Source organism: Plecotus auritus (genome assembly GCF_963455305.1).
Source record: "Plecotus auritus genome assembly, chromosome: 8".
Classification (NCBI taxonomy): domain Eukaryota; kingdom Metazoa; phylum Chordata; class Mammalia; order Chiroptera; family Vespertilionidae; genus Plecotus; species Plecotus auritus.
The window spans coordinates 163310347-163328868 of NC_137782.1; the positions used below are offsets into that span (position 1 = coordinate 163310347).

Consider the following 18522-nt stretch of genomic DNA (forward strand, 5'->3'; position numbering starts at 1 on the left):
AGTAGTAGCATCTACCTAGCCATTTGGGGTGTGTGTGTGTCCGTCCCACGCGAGCCTGCGTGTCCAGTAGAGGGGGGCACAGGTATTTTAGCTCCATGAGTTACTGGCAGGCTGGGCTTGCATCGCTACTCATCCTCACCCCCTTGTGGAGTCAGGAATAATTTCCTCCTTCAGGGAGGGCTCATGACTGCCAGGGCTTCAGCCCTTGCCAGTCGTTTTCTATCAGATCTCTGATTGGCTTTCTCCCTTCCTTTCGTCACAATCACTTCCTGGTCACGCTGCGAAAGCCCTGCTGTCTCTGCTTCCCACGGACGGGACTACGCGTCCCGTGCGGCTCTGCGGTAGCGGAAGCGGAAGCGAGTACGGAGGTACCAGCTGGTCTCCGTAGGGGGGGTAGGGGGCTCCATGAATGGACGCGGCGGTGGCGGCGGGAGCGGCCTGAGCTGGGCGCCGGGGCCAGGGCCGGGGGCTGCCCCGGGCCCGCGCCGCTGCATGGGGGCGGCTCGCGGGCCCTGAGAGGAAGGGCGGGCCGTGCGCCGGGTTGGGAGGGGCGGGGCCGGGCGGCCGCAGGCCAGAGGCGCGTCGGGCTGGAGCCGGTCACGATGCCCCGAAGGAAGCAAAGCCACCCGCAGCCCGTGAAATGCGAGGGGGTCAAAGGTCAGGGGTCGCAGTGGGGGGAGGAGCGGGGGTGGGGTCAGTAGAGTGGGCTCAGGTCGTGGTGGAGGGGGGCTCCTGAGGGATGGTGTGGGCGATGTGGGCTCCTAGCTTCCCACCGAGGTACTAAGGGAACCCGGGAGGGTCTGCAAGTCTGGGCAGTACGGTCCACGAGGTCAGGCCCCCGGGTGCGGATGGTGGGCACGGGTCCTGAGAGAAAATCTAGCAGCCTTCTCCCCTCTTCAGTGGATACCGAAGACTCCCTCGATGAAGGACCGGGGGCCCTAGTATTGGAGAGTGATTTGCTGCTAGGCCAGGATCTGGAGTTTGAGGAGGAAGAGGAAGAGGAGGAAGGTGACGGCAACAGCGACCAGCTCATGGGCTTCGAGAGAGACTCTGAAGGTGAGTTTTGGGGACTTCCCTGGAACCCCAGAACTTCAGGAGACGGGTTAGGTTTAGTGCCAGTGAGCAAAACACCGTTTCCTGCCACACCATGGCTGGTTTAGGTTAGATTTGAGCTAGATTTCTTCACTTGCCTAATTGTCCAATCAGCTCCATCACTTTGTTGAGGTGAAGTTCTGGGGCCTGGTCCAAAGGTGGTATGAATAGGACAGTGGAGGAGTCACTGGTTAAAAGTAAATGTCCTTTTTATAACCTTGTCCCACTCCGTAGCCCATTCCTTACTTGAGTTTACTTCTGAGATGTTCAGGGAAGGAACTTCAAGCTAGTACTTCATGTTTAATCTCCCTTTCACCTATAGCTTGAGCTCCTTTTGTATTGAGGTTTTAGTCTCTACCTTTAAGTATCCTTCCACATTTCCTCTCCCCTGTGATCTCAGCACCACCACCCCATCCTAATTTGCTGCACTGCCTACTCAGTCATGCCCCTTATGAAGGGTGTTTATGAGTTATTGAGGGAACCCACCTGAATCATCCTTTAGGTTTAGAGGTGGTATTACATGCATTACTTCATCTCTGTTTTCCCCCACTCTTTTTATAATCAGATCCATGTTAAAAGAGACCTTACTAATATAGAGCTTAGAAAAGTTTCAGGCCTCTTCCTGGTGTATTTTTACTTTTGTATTCTAAGAATCAGTCAATTATATTATTGATTCATTTCAGTCTGTGGTCCATTGTGGTCCTTGATCTTTTCTCATTCAGTGGAACTAGGCACTAGGCTAGTTCAGACACAGCAGTAGACAATTCATATTTAATTTTCGGGATCACTGAAGTGTAGAGAAAGCTGGGGCCAAGCACATAGGAAGACCATGAGTGAGAAAGGGTGTTTGGAGTCTAGTCCTACCTAATGTTGATGTCTCTTCTCATGTCTGTCTCACCAGGAGACTCTCTGGGGGCCAGGCCTGGGCCTCCCTACGGGCTGAGTGACGACGAGTCTGGGGGTGGCCGGGCACTAAGTGCTGAGAGTGAAGTTGAGGAGCCAGCCAGGGGTCCAGGGGAGGCCAGGGGTGAGAGGCCAGGCCCAGCCTGCCAGCTGTGTGGGGGGCCGACAGGTGAGGGGCCATGTTGTGGGGCAGGAGGGCCGGGTGGGGGGGCCCCGATGCCCCCACGGCTACTATACTCATGTCGCCTCTGCGCCTTCGTGTCCCACTACTCGAGCCATCTGAAGCGGCACATGCAGACACACAGCGGGGAGAAGCCGTTCCGCTGTGGCCGCTGCCCCTACGCCTCAGCCCAGCTCGTCAACCTGACACGACATACTCGCACCCACACTGGCGAGAAGCCCTACCGCTGTCCCCACTGCCCCTTTGCCTGCAGCAGCCTGGGCAACTTGAGGCGGCATCAACGTACCCATGCAGGGCCCCCCACTCCTCCCTGCCCGACCTGTGGCTTCCGCTGCTGTGCTCCTCGTCCAACCCGGCCTCCCAGTCCCACAGAGCAGGAGGGGACAGTGCCCCGGCGACCTGAAGGTAAAATGCTAGGGACCAAAGAACCTGGGACACAGGTGGGTGGCCTTAGGGGTACTTGGATTCACCAGGTCTCATTGTTCCCACAGATGCTCTGCTGCTTCCAGATTTGAGCCTCCACGTGCCGCCAGGTGGTGCCAGTTTCCTGCCGGACTGTGGACAGCTTCGGGGTGAAGGGGAGGGCCTTTGTGGGACTGGATCAGAACCACTGCCAGAGCTGCTGTTCCCTTGGACCTGCCGAAACTGTGGACAAGAGCTGGAGGAGGGCGAGGGTAGTCGGCTGGGAGCTGCCATGTGTGGGCGTTGCATGCGAGGAGAGGCTGGAGGTGCCAGTGGGGGGCCTCAGGGCCCTAGTGACAAGGGCTTTGCCTGTAGCCTCTGCCCCTTTGCCACTCACTATCCCAATCATCTGGCCCGGCACATGAAGACACACAGTGGTGAGAAGCCCTTCCGCTGTGCCCGCTGTCCCTATGCCTCTGCTCATCTGGATAACCTGAAGCGACACCAGCGCGTCCACACGGGAGAGAAGCCGTACAAGTGCCCCCTCTGCCCCTATGCCTGTGGCAACCTGGCCAACCTCAAGCGTCACGGTCGCATCCACTCTGGGGACAAACCTTTTCGGTGTAGTCTTTGCAACTACAGCTGCAACCAGAGCATGAACCTCAAACGCCACATGCTGCGGCATACAGGCGAGAAACCCTTCCGCTGTGCCACCTGCGCCTATACCACGGGCCACTGGGACAACTACAAACGCCACCAGAAGGTGCATGGGCATGGTGGCACAGGAGGACCTGGCCTCTCTGCCTCTGAGGGCTGGGCCCCACCTCACAGCCCCACCTCTGTTTTGAGCTCTCGGGGTCCAACGGCCCTGAGCACCACTGGTAGCCGGGCTCTCCATACAGACTCACCCTGAACTAGGTCCTTCTCCAGGGCTGTAGGATTAGCCCTGACCCTCCTGTAATGGACCAGAAGCCACCTTCTCTTTCCTCCCCCGCTGGCCAGGGGCTCCAACAGACTAACTTAGGCACTATATGGACCACGGGGCCTTGCCTTGACTGGTGCACTTCATGAGCTCAGTGAGAAGGGCCCTGTATTCACCTCCACTGCTCCCAGGGGCTGTGGAGAAACTGGCTGGGGGACTGCCCAGCCTCCCACCTGTTTATTTAACTTATTTCAGTACTTTATAATAAAGGAAACACTAACAAAGCCATGTCTATGCTGAATTGGCAGTGGCAAGCACAGCTCAGCCTTCCTCTTAGCACAGCAGTCCATGCTATGATGGGGGAAGCAGGGGCAGAGAGGGAACCAGAGGTAGGCAGCAATCAGGCTGAGTTTAATGAGGGGAAAGTGGGCCAGACCATACACAGACCTCTGCCCATCCCCTTGGCCCATGGCCCTGAGGAGCCAGAAGCTGCTGGGGGGAACTATGGTTCCTCCCCCAGACAGGTAACCATGGTCCCATGGACTTTGTGCAAAATTCTAAATGCTAATTTGGCATTGAGGGCCAGCTCTGAAAAGGGGATAATCCTTTGTGCAGCCAGCCCAAGGGGGGAGGGATGGATAGGAGGCCCCTGGCCAAGAGGAGAAAAGGGAAAGGTAAGAAGGAAAAGACCCCTGGGTTTGGGGGATACAGGCACAGGGCAAGTTTTTGAACATTCCTCTGGGGTAGAGGGCAGACATCCTAGCATTGGAGATCACAGATCCTCATCTCCAATGCCCTCGAAGGCGAAATTGCCATGGACATCACTGGCACTGGCATCTGTGCTGGGACTGCCAATTCCCCGCAAGCTCACGGCACTCAGCTTGCTCTGTAACAAAGGCAGGGTGGGGTCAGAGGGCTCAAGCCTCCCTGAAATCCCCCTACAAACACCCACTTCACCAACCCTCATGGGAAACTCACTGAGAGTTTGACCATGGACTCCCGGCTGGCATCAGGTGATTCCTGGGGAAGAGGCAGAGATGTCAGAAAAAGGCTTCTCATATCCCTGGGATGTGAGAAGCCTGGGGGCCAGGTACTGATACTTAACACTTACAAGCAGTGGTGGGGATTTCACTGCTTGCTGGCTGTCTGAGCGTCTCAGGGTGCCCCCCACCCGCCGGCGCAGCATCTGAGGATGGAGATACAAGGCAACTGATAAGGGCAGGACCACTCCCTTGGGAATCCCCAGCACTTCCCCCTCCCTCACACCTGGTTCAAAAGGCAAAGTAGAGCACAACTACTTAGCCATCTGGTCCACACTTGCTACTTACCTTTCTGATACTGCCGCCGGATTTCTTCACCATCAGTTCATCTACCATGGACTGCAAACAGATGCTCATCATGATAGCCTGAGGGTGAAAGGAGAGCTCAGCCTAGAGTTGCCATCCTGAGCCCGGTACCCCTAAGACAAGGACTCCCACTCACATGCAGTCCTGGAAGCCCTAGACTTGGGTATCTAATAGAGGCGGTGCAATGGGGTCCAGAGGCCTGAGGGTGGGCTCACACCTGGGGGCTGGTGATGGTGACCCACTGGAGCCGGTCCTTGCTCATGAGGTATTCAAAAGCCAGTTCCAGGCGCACCTCACCCCGGCCCCGGCCCGGGCTGCTTGTGCCTCCGCTGGGCAATGGCACCTGGGAGAGAAAGAGGGATTAGGAGAAGTTCATTCTGACCAATCTGCCATGCTCTCTGACTCACTGCATCCCAGCCCATTTCTGAAGATGGCTTGTCAGACCTCCACCCCGAAGGCTTCTCCCTTCTACCCCAACTCACAGAGGAGGTGACCCGCCAGCACCGCATGCGGGTAACCCGGAAGGAGCCTTCGCGGAGTTGCTGGCCAGGCAGGCGGAGCTGGAGGCTGAGCTCACTGTTGCCTGCGCTCACCACTACTGGACAGTCCTTCTCTGGGAAGTCAGCCACACAGGCATCGAAGCGCAAGTAGCCATAGTGCCGCAGCGTCTGAGCCAGCCGCAGGAACTGAAACCCAGTCACCACGTGGGGTTGGTCAGGAGGGGAAGCAGGGCAGCTCAGAGGAAGCAACCCCTTGAAGGGAGACAGGCAGAGCTCACCTCCTTCTTGGAGACCTTCTCTTGCAGTGATTTGAGTTGCCGGTGCTGCTCCTTGGTCACCAGGATCCACCCACGCTCAATGTCTGATACCGTCTACAGTGAAGACAGGGGCTCTGAGTCAGAGGTACAAGGAGAAGTGTCTACCTCTATCCAGCCTGACCCCTAGCCCCACATTTGAAGAACCTCTTTGCAGTGAGTCCTTGAACATAACCAGATGTTGTGGCCAGGTACCCTGCTAATATTCTAGGAACTCCCCCATGGAGAAAAGTCATGAAAGGAGTTTTCCTGGCCGAGTGGAAGACCAGAGGTATTTTCAGAGGAAGGGTTCTGAAACATCTCCAAGCTCACCTGAGCATAAAGCAGGTTCAGGCCAACCCGGTTCTCCATGACATCATCATCATAGGCAGAGTCCCAATAACTGTGAAGCCAAGGGGTGGAAAGGGGTAATGGTAATGGGACTGAGCTGGGGTAAGGCAAGAGGTAGAATGGAAAATAGGGGCAAAACAGGAACAATCTAGAACTATCAGGCTAATGGTGGCACGATGGGAGGAAGCTTGGTACAAACACCCAGTGCTACCCCCTTGTCCAGAGTATTCTGTCTCAATACATGGCCCAAAATTTCAATCTAGCACTTCCCCCTTCTCCATGCCCAGCCCTGACCTCTTTCTTAGCACAATCTTATACTCTTGACTCCGAAGACTGGTAACTGACACATAAGGCAGCTCGAACTCTTGCAACTTCCGTACAACTACAGGTTAAAAATAAAAAAGGAAAATGTCATGAGACTCAAGGGGAGGGAAATCAAGAGGGAAGCCCTGAGGAAATGCCAGGGCGGAGATGGAGGCAAATTCACTACTGGAAGCACAGGGTAGCAGTAAAGTACAGAGAAACTCACAAGAAAAGGCTCCATCCTCTTTTTCTCGAACTAGAAAGAGACTAAAGTATCCGATCAAGTCATCTGGAAGATCCAGCTTTGCAGCCACAGCCTGGGGGTAAAGAAGGAAGTACAGCTCATCATACTGGCTGGTTCCAATCAACCCCCACCTGGGACCCTGGGGTGCAGGGGTAGTGCAGAACTAGCACCTCACCTCCAGGACATCTTCAGTCTGATCTGAAGTCAGCACATTAACCAGAACTTTCTGCCCGTTGCTGAGCAGCACTTCCAAGGAGACCTCTTCCGTGGGGACCTGCTGTGTCTCCTGGGAATGGAAGCCACCACTTTGTTAACCCCTGTCCAACTCCCTATGTCTAGGTCCCCCTGGTGTCTTTATTCTCAGCTGCTTAATTACATGTTTCCCTGATTTCAGTGATACAGCAGAAGCCCCATTCCATAAAAGAATGGTGCTAGGATGACTCCTCTGTAGCCACTTCATTAAAGTGATGTGGCCCTACAGGAAGGCCCTTCCCTTAAATCTTGGCCCCACCCCAAGCCTCACCTGTTGTGCTCGACGCAGGAAACTATTGAAGGTCTCACTGCTCCCAAGCAATGGGTCTTGCCGAACTGCAGGGGCAAGAAAATGATGTTCCAGTAACTTAAGACTCTTCCTTAGCTCCTCCCAGTTATCTTGGAAAGTCCCCCTCCCCCTCCCCCCCCCAATCTCATTTCCTGAGCTGATGGTGGCCTGTCACATTCCAAACTGGCCTCATCTCATTCACTGTTTGCATAAATTCTTTACCTGCTCCACCCTTCACTGCCATCTAGTTGATCAGTCTATGGATGAGGGAAATAACAATGATGTCCATCGAAAGCACATCAGATACGAATTAAGTTCTCCCCACCGATCTAAACTGCTTTAAGACTATGCAGTGTCATTAGTATTTCTCAGAGATGTTAGTGCCCAGGTTGCTTTGCTAGTATTTACAGCATCCTTGCATGCTACTTACTCTTGCTAATGAAGTACAGATCACACAAGAAGCTTTCCATATCTAGAATTTAGGACCTTCTACAGAACCAGCTATCAGGTCTCTCCCCATAGTCCTCAACACAGCCAGCCTAAAGTTCCCTCCAACCACTCACCAGCTTGCATGTACTTCTCTAACTGCTCTCTCCTCTGTTCTACCTCAGCAGGTGTCAAAGAGAAGAGCTTCTTTGGGGGAAATGCAGGAAGCACATTGGCCCCATACTCCTTCCGAAGCTATTTAGAGAAAGATACAACCCTTCACATACATAGCAAACAATAATAGGCAATCCACACTCAATGTTGTTTTGGGCTCCCTTTCCCTTCCCTCAGTCCCTGCTTCCCAATCTAACTTGGTCATCCGTGAAGCAATTCCTTTGGCGGAAGTAGCATTCAAATAAAGCCGCCCCTCTGTCCTAGATATAAGTTCTTTCCTATCTGTGTACAAGTCAGCCCCTTCACAATGAGGGGAGGGTTTGTATGGGACCTAGGGTGCCCCTTGATTATCTAGAGCAAGACTGTGTTCATTAGATCCTCACAGGAAGCAAAGGAAAATTTGCTTTAAAAGGAAAACTTATGTACAGCATTGTGGGACTTATAGAGGCTTCACAGATCAACAAGTCCATTTTTCAGTTGTAAAAACTGAGGCCCAAAGAAATTAGGTAACTTGCTCAGGGTTGCACAACTAGTTACCAGTAGAACCAGGACTCTGTTAAATACAGAGTTCACAATCTGGTGAGAATAGCAAAGAAACATTGCATCACAGATACATAAAGATAACTGGAACAGTTACACTGAGATGAGCTACAGGACACAGAAGGAAACTGGTTAATGGTTTGTATGAGCAGGGAAAAGAATCTCAAGTTGCAGCTCAGATGACAGAAGGGAATGTGCTTTGGCAGCTGAAAAGGGGGTGGGCGGGAGGTACTTTTTCATGCACAGGCAAAGCCTGAAGTAAGCCAGGGGCAGAGAAGCAGGAAGGAGAAGTGAGTATAGGGACTAACAGTTAGAGGGCAGACATTCAGCTTCTTAGGGAGTTCCCCGGAAATGTCAAACGATAAGAGAAAGTCTCAGGTCCACCCCATAGCAGTGACTCCAGAGGAACTACAGCCTACAGGAAAGCGATGAGGGGAGAAATGGAGACATGGACGACCAGAGAAGGGCTTGAGGCTGCCTCAAGGCAAGGGTGCTAGTCCCACCTGCTCGTGCAGCCCCAGGAGTTGGCTGTAGCGCACCCGACAGTGCAGGACTCCATTCACGTGAATGTTATAGGCCTGAGGACACAAAAGCAGGCAAGCATTTTAGGGTCGCGATGCGGGCGACTCCCTTGAAGAACCCCGGTCGGAAGATGCCTGGCACAGCTCCACTTAAGTAACGCGCCGAGACCTTCCGAGGGTTTGTCAGTCTGTTCTCCCCAGGTCCAGGTCCCAAAGCAGAAGGACCAGTCCTGGGGAATTGGGCGCTCGCGTCGCAGTCTCTATCCCCAAGAGGCCAGTGACGCCCACCACAGCAGCCGCGGCCCAACAAAGGACCTACAGGAGCTGGGGCGACCTCTGGACGAATCTGGGACGTGACATAAACTCCCAGCAAGGCCGTCGGGAGTCGGCGGCCTGGGAACAGATCCGAAGGCTGCGGCCAGGCCTTGGAGGCCGCTGGGAGAGGGCTCCGGCCCGTTATCCCCGCCCCTGCCCGGCCGGCTCCAGCCGCTCCTCACCACGTAGGCGGAGCCGCCGCTGTCCCCGCTGCGGGACTCGGTTTCAGGAATGGAAAAGTGCATGTTCCCGGCGGCAGGGCCCGGCCAGGCACCCGACTGGGAGGCTTGCACGCTCGCCTCCGCTGCTCAGCGCATACCCGCAGCCTCACTCGCCATTTTGGGGGCGGGGGTCTGAGATCGGATGCGGGCAGGGCGGTGGGACGCCCGCTCGTGGGCGCGGCGCGCAGGCATGCTGGGAACGGTAGTCTAAAGGGCGGGAAGAGACTGCCGGGACCGGAAGGCCCAAGTCGAGATGACTCTCATCGCCACCCGTAGTCCGCGGCGCGCCAGTGCATGCCGGAGATGGTAGTCGGCGGGAGCTGAGCACCACGGGTGCCGGCCGGGAGGCGCTGGAGTCCCTGTGACCGCGGGGCGGAGCTTAGGATCCGGGGAGATGGCTGCCGCGGCTGTGGCTGTGCGTAAGGGTGAGTGAAGGGCCGCGGGTGTGCGAGCCGACGGACTCCGGACGCTCCGGCTGGGCCGTGAGGCGCTCGGGGCGCTGTCACTTAGTGCCGGCGACGCTGATCCGCCTTGCCTCGGGCGCCGTCCGGAGCCGCGGACCGCCGGTTCCCGGGAGAAGCGTGGGTGGCCTCCTTTTCCTTCCCCCGCCTACCCTTTGATCCTGCCGCGCACTGCGTCCCCACGCGAGCCCTTGGCTGGCCTCCCGCGTGCCGGCGGCGCCGTGGACATGCCGACCTACCGGCCAGCTGCGCCCTGTACGAGTCCCCTCAAACCCTCCCGGAGCCTCTCTGGGTCACTCTGTGCCCTGTTTTCTGATGCAGACTCGGGATCTGGGATGAAGGCGGAGCTTTCTCCTCGGCCTGGGGTAAGTGAGGGGGCCCTCCCAAGCCGCCTGTCTAGCGCAGCTCAGGAGGCTGTATCAGCTTCATTCCGCCCCAACTTCCATCCGTGTTTCACTTGATTTCTCAGTAAAGCCAGGAGATTTTAGAGTTCTTATCGCCCTAACGGGATGTGACTCTGTCCCTGGATGTGACTTTGATCCGTGTGGGGTGAGAGTTAGGGAGGTCTGGAAGCTACCTTCTGATTATCTTGTGAGCGTCCCGCAGTGTTTATTTACCTTTGGACATGATGGGGAAGAGCAGTATGGTCTGTGTCTTAGGCAGCAGGGAGGGAGATGACCCAAGAAGAGAAACTGCAGCTTCGGAAGGAAAAGAAACAGCAGAAGAAGAAACGGAAGGAGGAAAAGGGGGCAGAACAAGAAACTGGTTCTGCTGTATCTGCAACCCAGTGTCAAGGTGTGGGGGCTTTTTCCAAAGGGCTGGGTGTGGAGCTGGTAGAGGGATGTGTGGCAGAGGAGGGGGGCAGACAGGACAGCCTGGGTTTGAGCCAGTGAAGAAAGAAGTTTGGATAGAGAAGCTTTGTTGGTAATAAAGCATAGATATTACCGGCCTGGGGGTTGGGCATCTCTTCCTTCTCTCGTTGGTAGGCCCAACCAAGGAGCTGCCAGGACCTGGCAGTCAGTTGGGTACTGCTGGAGAGAAAGTGCCAGCTGGTCGGAGTAAAGCTGAACTTCGTGCGGAGCGGCGAGCCAAGCAGGAGGCTGAGCGGGCCCTGAAACAGGCCAGAAAAGGTGAACAAGGAGGACCGCCGCCTCAGTCCTGCCCCAGCACAGCGGGCGAAAGTCCCTCAGGTATCTTCCTTTCGTCGTAAGACCTCTGTTTGACTCTAATTCTTGTGCTAGCGCAGGCGTCCCCATAGTAAAACAGCTCTAGTCTATTCTTTGCCTAGGTTCTCAGAGTTCAAAATTCTCCCCTCAACCTCATCTTACCCTGATTTCTTCTACTTTTTTTTTTGCCCCTCCTTCTGTCCAGTTTTTCTGGATGTCTCTTATGCCCTAAAAAAAAAAAAAAAAAAAAAAAGAGAGAGAGAGAGAGGAAAAAGAAAAATTTTCAATGTCACCTACAGAATGTTAAAAACATGATTGTTATTTTTTAGGAGTGAAACGTCTCCCTGAGCACACTCAGGCTGATGACCCCACACTTCTGAGGAGGCTTGTTAAAAAACCAGAGCGACAGCAGGTAGGAAGTGGTGTGTGGCCAGGAAGAGCCCAGGGAGATGGGATAGAGGGAGGAAAGGTACTTGGGATAAAATGAGACCCTGGAGGATGGGTATTTGGGACAGAGTAGTTTCACTGTTTACTTCCTTTCTAGCTTCATCACATAGGTTTTAAACTCGAGGCCATTGGTTTTATTCCCCTATTTTGCCAAGGTTCCTACACGAAAAGATTATGGATCCAAAGTCAGTCTCTTCTCCCACCTACCCCAGTACAGCAGGCAAAACTCTCTGACCCAGTGTATGAGGTAGGATCTTCTGCCATAACTCTTAAGTCTGAGGGGTTTTAGTATTATGTATTGAAAGGGACTGGAAATTTGAGATTGGATCGGTGGGAAGAAGCATGCACACAAGGCAAAACTCTAGTGGAATGGGGGTGTTTGTGCTAGTGAAGGAAGTTCCTTTTCATTAGGGGCAGGTGGGCAGTAAGTGTACAAGCTCCCTTGCACAGTGTGTGACACCGCCATCCCATCAGCATCCCATCCTCTGTGATCCACCCAGCCATGGTGCGACTCGGCCTGCAGTATTCCCAGGGCCTGGTCAGTGGCTCCAATGCCCGGTGTATTGCCCTGCTTCGTGCCTTGCAGCAGGTATGCCCAGTCCTGTCCCAGCCCCACCTTCCCCAATACGACCCCAGCTTCTCTCACCCTCAGAACACTTCCTTCAGTGAAGCTTACCCTATCCCCTTTTCAGAGATCTTTATTAGGGACATTTTGTTGATCAGCTTGTGTACACTACAGGTGATTCAGGATTACACAACACCACCAAATGAAGAACTCTCAAGGGATCTAGTCAATAAACTAAAGCCCTATTTCAGGTAAGGGCAACCACTAGAAGCCCACTCCCATCTCACCTAGTCCTTTTCTTGTACCCTTTCTCGTGCTCTTCTACGTCTTTTTCATTTTTCTGTTCTCTGTCTTCTTAATTTATTTTTTAAACATGGCAGCTTTGTAAACTGTGAAGAGTCGCACAAATACAAGGTGTTCTTGTTTTAGCTTCCTGAATCAGTGCCGCCCCCTGTCGGCAAGTATGTACAACGCCATCAAGTTCCTTAACAAGGAGATCACCGGTGTGAGCGGCTCCAAGCGGGAAGAGGAGGTGATGAGTATGAGAAATGAGCAAAGCATGCACCTGGGGTAGAGCTGAGAAACATATTCAGGACTCCTAGGAGGGACAGCATGGCCATTCTGCCCGGGTCAGGGAATGAGGAAGTGGTTGGGCTGTCTGAATTGTGCCGTCTTTGGGTCCCCTTCAGGCAACCTCTTCCTCCTTGACCCCATCATTATATACATATTCAAGCACCTGGCATGGTCATCAGGAAGAAATGTGTCCATTTCTTGTTCCCTAAGCATCTCACTCCATTTAGGCCAAGTCAGAACTTCGAGTAGCTATTGATCGGTATGTGCAAGAGAAGATTGTGCTTGCAGCTCAGGCAATCTCACGCTTTGCTTATAAGAAGATCAGTGATGGAGATGTGATCCTGGTATATGGATGGTATGGTCCAGTCGCCATGACTGAGAAAATTGGAGGGGCGGGGAGGAGGAGGAAGGGTGCTACCCTTGCTGCCCTTTAGAATGAGCTGGCCATCAGCTAGTGACATTATAACTAAAGCATCCTGTCCATTCACTCCAGCTCATCTCTGGTATCACGAATTCTTCAGGAGGCTTGGATTGAGGGCCGGCGATTTCGGGTAGTAGTGGTGGACAGCCGGCCACGGCTGGAGGGAAAGCACATGCTACGCTCTCTGGTCCGTGCTGGAGTCCCTGCCTCCTACCTGCTGATTTCTGCAGCCTCCTATGTGCTCCCAGAGGTGAGGGCAGAGAAAGGGGACCCCAAAGTGGGAGTAAAAGGGTTTATTCCAACTTTGGGGTCCCACCTTCCAAGGGTTACAATTATTAGAAATATTAGAATTGGATAGCCCTGCTTATATTTAATAAGAAAAGCACTACAGCATGTTGTAACATTCTAGTTACTGAAGAACATTATATTAAACTAGCAACCACCAAGAGGGAACAGGACAAAAAGTAACTTCAAAGTTTCATTTTCTGTGGGAGGTGCAGTGGGTCATTGGTCAGGCATTTTCCAAGAGCCATTATTAAGGTTTGGTAGTCATTGTCTTAAGATTGCTGTCCTGGGCAGGAGGGGGGAACCTTATTCTGCATTGATCACAGATGACATTCTCCCCCCTTCCCCTCCTCCAAAATAGGTTTCTAAGGTGCTATTGGGAGCTCATGCACTCCTGGCCAATGGATCCGTGATGTCACGGGTAGGGACAGCACAGCTGGCCCTGGTGGCACGAGCCCATAATGTGCCAGTGTTGGTCTGCTGTGAAACATACAAGTTTTGTGAGCGTGTACAGACTGATGCCTTTGTCTCCAATGAGCTAGGTAAGGAGGCTCAGGAGGGGAGAAAAAAAGGTTCCAGGGACTGAAATTTGGGAGAGGGGAGGTTGAACTACAACTTATTTTCTAAAAGGACATAAATGGGTACACCTCCCATTGCAGATGACCCTGACGATCTGCTGTGTAAGCGAGGAGAACATGTGGCCCTAGCTAACTGGCAGAACCACCTGTCCCTACGGTTATTGAATCTGGTCTATGATGTGACTCCCCCAGAGCTCGTGGATCTGGTGATCACAGAGCTGGGGATGATCCCCTGCAGTTCTGTACCTGTTGTCCTACGAGTCAAGAGTAGTGACCAGTGAGTGGAGGAACACAAGGTCAATAAAGGACATATCCCTTCACTCAGCAACTCTGCTGCCTTTTGTCTCTTTTTAGCATCGCCACCACTAGGTTAGGAGTCCAGACTCCCCAACTCCTCTTGGCACTTGCTACCAATCTCGGACTTTTACAGAGACCCTATCAGGTGACTAGCTCATGCCAGTGTTTTGGGGCCAAGGTGAAGGTCAGTATGGAGACTAAACACTATTCCAAGTCTTCAGTCTTTTATCAAGCATCTAAGTGCCAGACACTGAGCTAATATAATATAAGGAGGACTATAAGGACAAATAAGAGTCCTAACTTTAGAATTATGAATTAATATTATATTTATGTTAAATTAGTAGTTTAATATGTATATTAAGTAATTACATATTAATAAGTATTTCATATCCTTAGTATTGAGTACTTACTGTGTGTCAGAAATGGTTCTAATTCCTTTCTTATCCATTTATGCAGCTTTATTAACTCTGTGAAGAGATTTTAGAGATGAGAAAACAGGCACAGAGAGGTTATTTGCCAAGGCAACACAGCTAAGGCACAGAGAGGTTAAGTTACTTGCCCAAGATAACACAGAACTAAACCCGCATGTGATCTCGGGCATTCTGAATCCAGAGACTGTGTCTTTAACTTTTACTAAGGAACATTCATCATGGTTATCTCAAAATGGCTTTGTACAGTTGATTCCTTTGAATCAGGGTCCAAACAAATCCATACATTATATTTGGTTATTGTCTTAATTTTCTTATAACTCGAAGCAGTCTTCCCCACCCCTCTTATTTTCTTTACATTGACTTGTTCCAGAAACCAGGTTGACTGTTTTCATACTGCCTCACATCATGAGGCAAATAAAAATGGTTGCTTGTTCCATTTTCAGTGATGAGTGGGTCCAGGCATTTTGAAATTTCCCATCCATTGATGATTGTTGCTCAAATTATGTTATCGGGGAATGTAAAATGGTGATTCCACCTTCCCCCCTAATTCTATCATTCTTTCCACATAACCAGCTGATAATCCTATATAATAGAGTTAATATGCAAATTGACCCTCACATCCTCACAAGATGGCTGCCTACAACCAGGTTGGTGGGGTGGGGGTGGTTAGTGAGGGACCACCAAACGACTGAACAGCAGGCTGCATGGGGTGACCAGGCCGGTCGGGGGGGGGGGGGCAGTTGGGGGCGACCAAGCCAGCAGGGGGGTGCAGTTAGGGGTGACCAGGCTGGCAGATGGGGGGCAATTGGGGGTGGCCGGGCCAGCAAGGAGGGCAGTAAGAGGTGACCAGGCCAGCAGGGGAGGCGGGGGGGGCAGTTAGGGGCAACCAGGCCGGCAGGTGTGGGGGGGTGCATTTGAAGGCAACCAGGCTGGCAGGGGGGCAGTTGGGGGTGATTAGGCTGGTGGGAGGGCAGTTGGGGGCAACCAGGTCAGCGGGGGGGTGGGGGCAGTTAGGGGTGACCAGGCCGGCAGGGGGGGCAGTTAGGGGCGATCAGGACGGTATGCAGAGGCAGTGAGGGGCAATCAGGCTGGCGGTTGCGGGGCGGGGGGGGGGGGGGGGGGGGGGGCGCAGCAGTTAGGGGCGACCAAGCAGGCAGGCAAGCGATTAGGAGCCAGTGGTCCAGGATTGTGAGGGGGATGTCCGACTACCAGTTTAGGCCCGATCCCAGGGGTCCCGGATTGGAGAGGGTGCAGGCTGGGCTGAGGGGACCCCCCTATGCATGAATTTTGTGTACCAAGCCTCTAATATTCTATAAAGAACTCCCTCTTAAAAAAAAAAAAAAATATATATATATATATATATATATATATATATATATTTTATTTCAGGGAAGAAGGGAGAGGGATAGAGAGAAACATCAATGATGAAAGATAATCATTGATTGGCTGCCCCCTGCATGCTCCACACTGGGGATTGAGACCGAAACCTGGGCATATGCCTCCTTTATATGTAAACACTCAACCACTGAGCCACGCCGGCTGGGTGAAAACTCCCTCTTAATTTTGATGATTGAGTGGTATGCTCAATGTAAAAAAAAATGAGTTCATAACAATCTTTTAAAAAGATAAAAAGTAAAAAAAATCAGTAAGTCATTATACATCACTGGAAGTATCTAGTGATCAATTCCTGAAAACTGGCAAATAAGAGGTTGAAGCATTTTTACTGCCTTTCCAGTATGCACTGTAATTCAGAATAATAATAGCTAATGAGAAAAAGAAAAATGCTGATTATATTAACAAGAAACTGCCTGTGTGGATGTGGTCTGGGAGGCTGGAGGCAGAGGTGGGAGTCTTCACTTTATACCTTTGCTTTGTATATTGAATTTTGAACCATGTGACTGTCTTATTACTAAAATAAGTACAATTATTAATAGAGAAGACAGATCTGTTCATTTCAGAAGCATTTAAGATCTGATGTACTGGGGAACCAAACCTCAAGTGCACCAACTTTGCGCTCTCATAAAGGAGTTGGTCCTAAGCCATGGAGGGGGTGGGTGGATGGGAGACTCTATTCCAGTTTATAAAAATCTTAGCTAGTTGATCTATGTATGAACCAGGAGGTCATGGTTCGATTCCCAGTCAGGGCACATGACCAGGTTGCGGTCTTAATCCCCACGTAGGGGTGTGCAGGAGGCAGCTGATCAATGATACTCTCATCATTGATGCTTCTACCTCTCCCCCTCTCTGAAATCAATAAAAATGTATTTTTAAGAAATCTTAGCTAGTTCCTCCCAGGCTTTCCTTAAATATTTTGTGTAAGCAAGGGGTTCAATAGGTGAGATTTGTTCACGTATAAAACATTCAAACCTATAAAGAATTCTTGTGGCCAAAACCGGTTTGGCTCAGTGGATGGAGCGTCGGCCTGCGGACTGAGGGGTCCCGGGTTCCATTCCGGTCAAGGGCATGTGACTTGGTTGCGGGCACGTCCCCGGTGTGGGGTGTGCAGGAGGCAGCTGGTCGATGTTTCTCTCTCATCGATGTTTCTGACTATCTGTCCCTCTCCCTTCCTCTCTGTGGAAAATCAATAAAATATATATATATAAAAAAAAAGAATTCTTGTGAATTTGAGCCAAACTCGACAGTTGCCAGGAAGCAGAATCTCAACGTATTGAGATAGTGCTCCAGAGAATGGCCGTCTTTCATCTTGTTTTATACACTACAATCAAAAGAGGAGATGTAAGTGGGTTACATGAAATCCATTGGTGACAGTGACAGATTAGGGAGGGAGGAGAAAGCAAAAGGGGGGAAACCTCTGAGATTGGATAAAAAGTAAAATGACAGACACATGTTTCCTTTACACAGGTGGGTGCAGGGGAGTTAAGTCAACAATTAACATGCTAACAATAACAATGAGGGAATTTGTGGTCTCTGCCCTGGCACCCTGGTGCATTGGCCGTGCCCTGAGGGTTCCGGAAAAAGGGAAGTTACAAGTTACCCTGATATTCCACAGTTGTTATGTTAGATGAAAAACAGGCTGGCTCAGTAAAGATGGAAGTTGATCTTTGTCAAGGAAGATACTGGCCTAGGACATGACTACCCACTATAAACTACTTTGTAATTAAACGTTTTAATTTCAGACCATCCTTTGTGGTTACTGTAGGTCTCTTGAGTTTGCAAGGCCGCCAAGCAGGCCTTCCCTGAGTTAGGTTAGCATGTGGCCTCTTTTCGTCCACAGATTGGGGAAGAAAAAAGGTTTTACCACACCCCTCCCACGTATTTATACATCCTAAACTCTCCTATTGTTTGTGGAGACGCGTGAAATCTTATGGCTTTAAGTGCTCCAAGAAAGGGCAGAATTTATTATTCTTTCTTCACCCGCATCCCACCTCCTAGTGAGGGAGTGAGGCAAAGCCGGAAACCAAGGCTAATGTCCAAGCCAGAGTCTCACTGGAGCGCAGGGTCCCCATGTCCTGCTCCTTCCCTATCCTTTTCATCCTGGACTTCACTAGCGGCTGCATCTGCGGGAGGGGGGCGGTGCCCGGCGGCGGAGCCCCGAGTCCTGGCGCCCGCTTCATGGATTCTTTTGTCTCCCAGCTTCTGTCTTTGGCTCCAACGTCGCGGGTAAATTCTCACATCCGTCCTGGCCCTGCACACCATAGACCCAGTAGTCTTGAAGAAAATCCTGTATAGCAGCACACTCGAGTAGGGCGTAGAGGCCGCGTGGGAACCCTAGTGGGCGCGGCGAGCGTCACCGCGCAGGCGTCAATCTTACCTTCTAGAGACACTGCAATTCCCATAAGGCCCTGCAGCATCCTCTGCGCTGCTGAATCCAGGAGCTTCTCCCGCTCGGAAAGGGCTCGGGAACTCTCGCCGCATTGCATTGTGGAATACATAGTGCAGTTGAAAACTCTTTGGCACAAACTCCCAACCAAACTCACGTGTTTACCTTGTGCACTGCTATCGGAGGTCGGGATGGGCCATCAATGAAGAGTAGCTACAGGATTACGTCATAAAACCGCGACC

At 52.0% G+C, this 18522-nt stretch overlaps 3 protein-coding genes across 13 annotated transcripts; 2 read left to right on the plus strand and 1 right to left on the minus strand.

Annotated features, from left to right (window-relative positions):
• The first annotated feature begins 349 nt into the window (after nt 1-349).
• Nucleotides 350-3784, plus strand: ZNF513 (zinc finger protein 513). Of its 3 annotated transcripts, none has more exons than XM_080686571.1 (4): nt 350-368; nt 901-1056; nt 1994-2581; nt 2668-3784. In XM_080686571.1, the coding sequence occupies exons 2-4, from the start codon at nt 1032-1034 to the stop codon at nt 3489-3491; spliced, it is 1437 nt and encodes a 478-aa protein (XP_080542697.1). In that variant the 5' UTR covers nt 350-368; nt 901-1031; the 3' UTR covers nt 3492-3784. The 3 variants fall into 3 exon arrangements, with proteins under 3 accessions (XP_080542697.1, XP_080542695.1, XP_080542696.1); XM_080686569.1 differs by lacking the exon at nt 350-368 and adding an exon at nt 529-657; XM_080686570.1 differs by lacking the exon at nt 350-368 and adding an exon at nt 623-657 and having other exon boundaries at nt 884-1056.
• On the minus strand, nt 3691-9711 carry SNX17 (sorting nexin 17). Of its 3 annotated transcripts, none has more exons than XM_080686579.1 (15): nt 9237-9711; nt 8722-8796; nt 7642-7759; nt 7061-7125; nt 6713-6823; nt 6520-6610; nt 6285-6372; nt 5973-6042; nt 5625-5717; nt 5329-5532; nt 5064-5189; nt 4829-4906; nt 4612-4686; nt 4479-4520; nt 3691-4386 (listed from the first exon to the last, which is right to left on the minus strand). In XM_080686579.1, exons 1-15 carry the CDS (start codon nt 9297-9299, stop codon nt 4273-4275), a joined length of 1413 nt encoding a protein of 470 aa, XP_080542705.1. In that variant the 5' UTR covers nt 9300-9711; the 3' UTR covers nt 3691-4272. The 3 variants fall into 3 exon arrangements, with proteins under 3 accessions (XP_080542705.1, XP_080542707.1, XP_080542706.1); XM_080686581.1 differs by lacking the exon at nt 9237-9711 and adding an exon at nt 9059-9207 and having other exon boundaries at nt 3697-4386; XM_080686580.1 differs by lacking the exon at nt 4612-4686 and having other exon boundaries at nt 3892-4386; nt 9237-9435.
• EIF2B4 (eukaryotic translation initiation factor 2B subunit delta) lies at nt 9565-14102 on the plus strand (the record flags this gene model as incomplete). Of its 7 annotated transcripts, XM_080686572.1 has the most annotated exons (13): nt 9565-9700; nt 10058-10101; nt 10396-10531; nt 10723-10926; nt 11232-11314; nt 11505-11596; nt 11824-11938; nt 12089-12165; nt 12344-12446; nt 12715-12842; nt 12981-13158; nt 13555-13735; nt 13853-14102. In XM_080686572.1, 13 exons carry the CDS (start codon nt 9670-9672, stop codon nt 14050-14052), a joined length of 1572 nt encoding a protein of 523 aa, XP_080542698.1. In that variant the 3' UTR covers nt 14053-14102. The 7 variants fall into 7 exon arrangements, with proteins under 7 accessions (XP_080542698.1, XP_080542702.1, XP_080542700.1 ...); XM_080686576.1 differs by lacking the exon at nt 10396-10531 and having other exon boundaries at nt 9658-9700; nt 11850-11938; XM_080686574.1 differs by lacking the exon at nt 10396-10531 and having other exon boundaries at nt 9663-9700.
• Nucleotides 14103-18522: the final 4420 nt, after the last annotated feature.

Bases quoted from the DNA above. Each gene is read 5' to 3' on its own strand.
- ZNF513 (XM_080686569.1), top strand. From the start codon at position 603: ATGCCCCGAAGGAAGCAAAGCCACCCGCAGCCCGTGAAATGCGAGGGG. The intron at 1,057-1,993 runs GTGAGTTTTGGG...CTGTCTCACCAG, and splicing joins CTTCGAGAGAGACTCTGAAG to GAGACTCTCTGGGGGCCAGG. The intron at 2,582-2,667 runs GTAAAATGCTAG...TTGTTCCCACAG, and splicing joins AGTGCCCCGGCGACCTGAAG to ATGCTCTGCTGCTTCCAGAT.
- SNX17 (XM_080686579.1), bottom strand. From the start codon at position 9,299: ATGCACTTTTCCATTCCTGAAACCGAGTCCCGCAGCGGGGACAGCGGC. The intron at 6,043-6,284 runs GTCAGGGCTGGG...TTGGCTTCACAG, and splicing joins AAGATTGTGCTAAGAAAGAG to TTATTGGGACTCTGCCTATG. The intron at 4,521-4,611 runs GTAAGTGTTAAG...CCTCTTCCCCAG, and splicing joins TGAAATCCCCACCACTGCTT to GAATCACCTGATGCCAGCCG.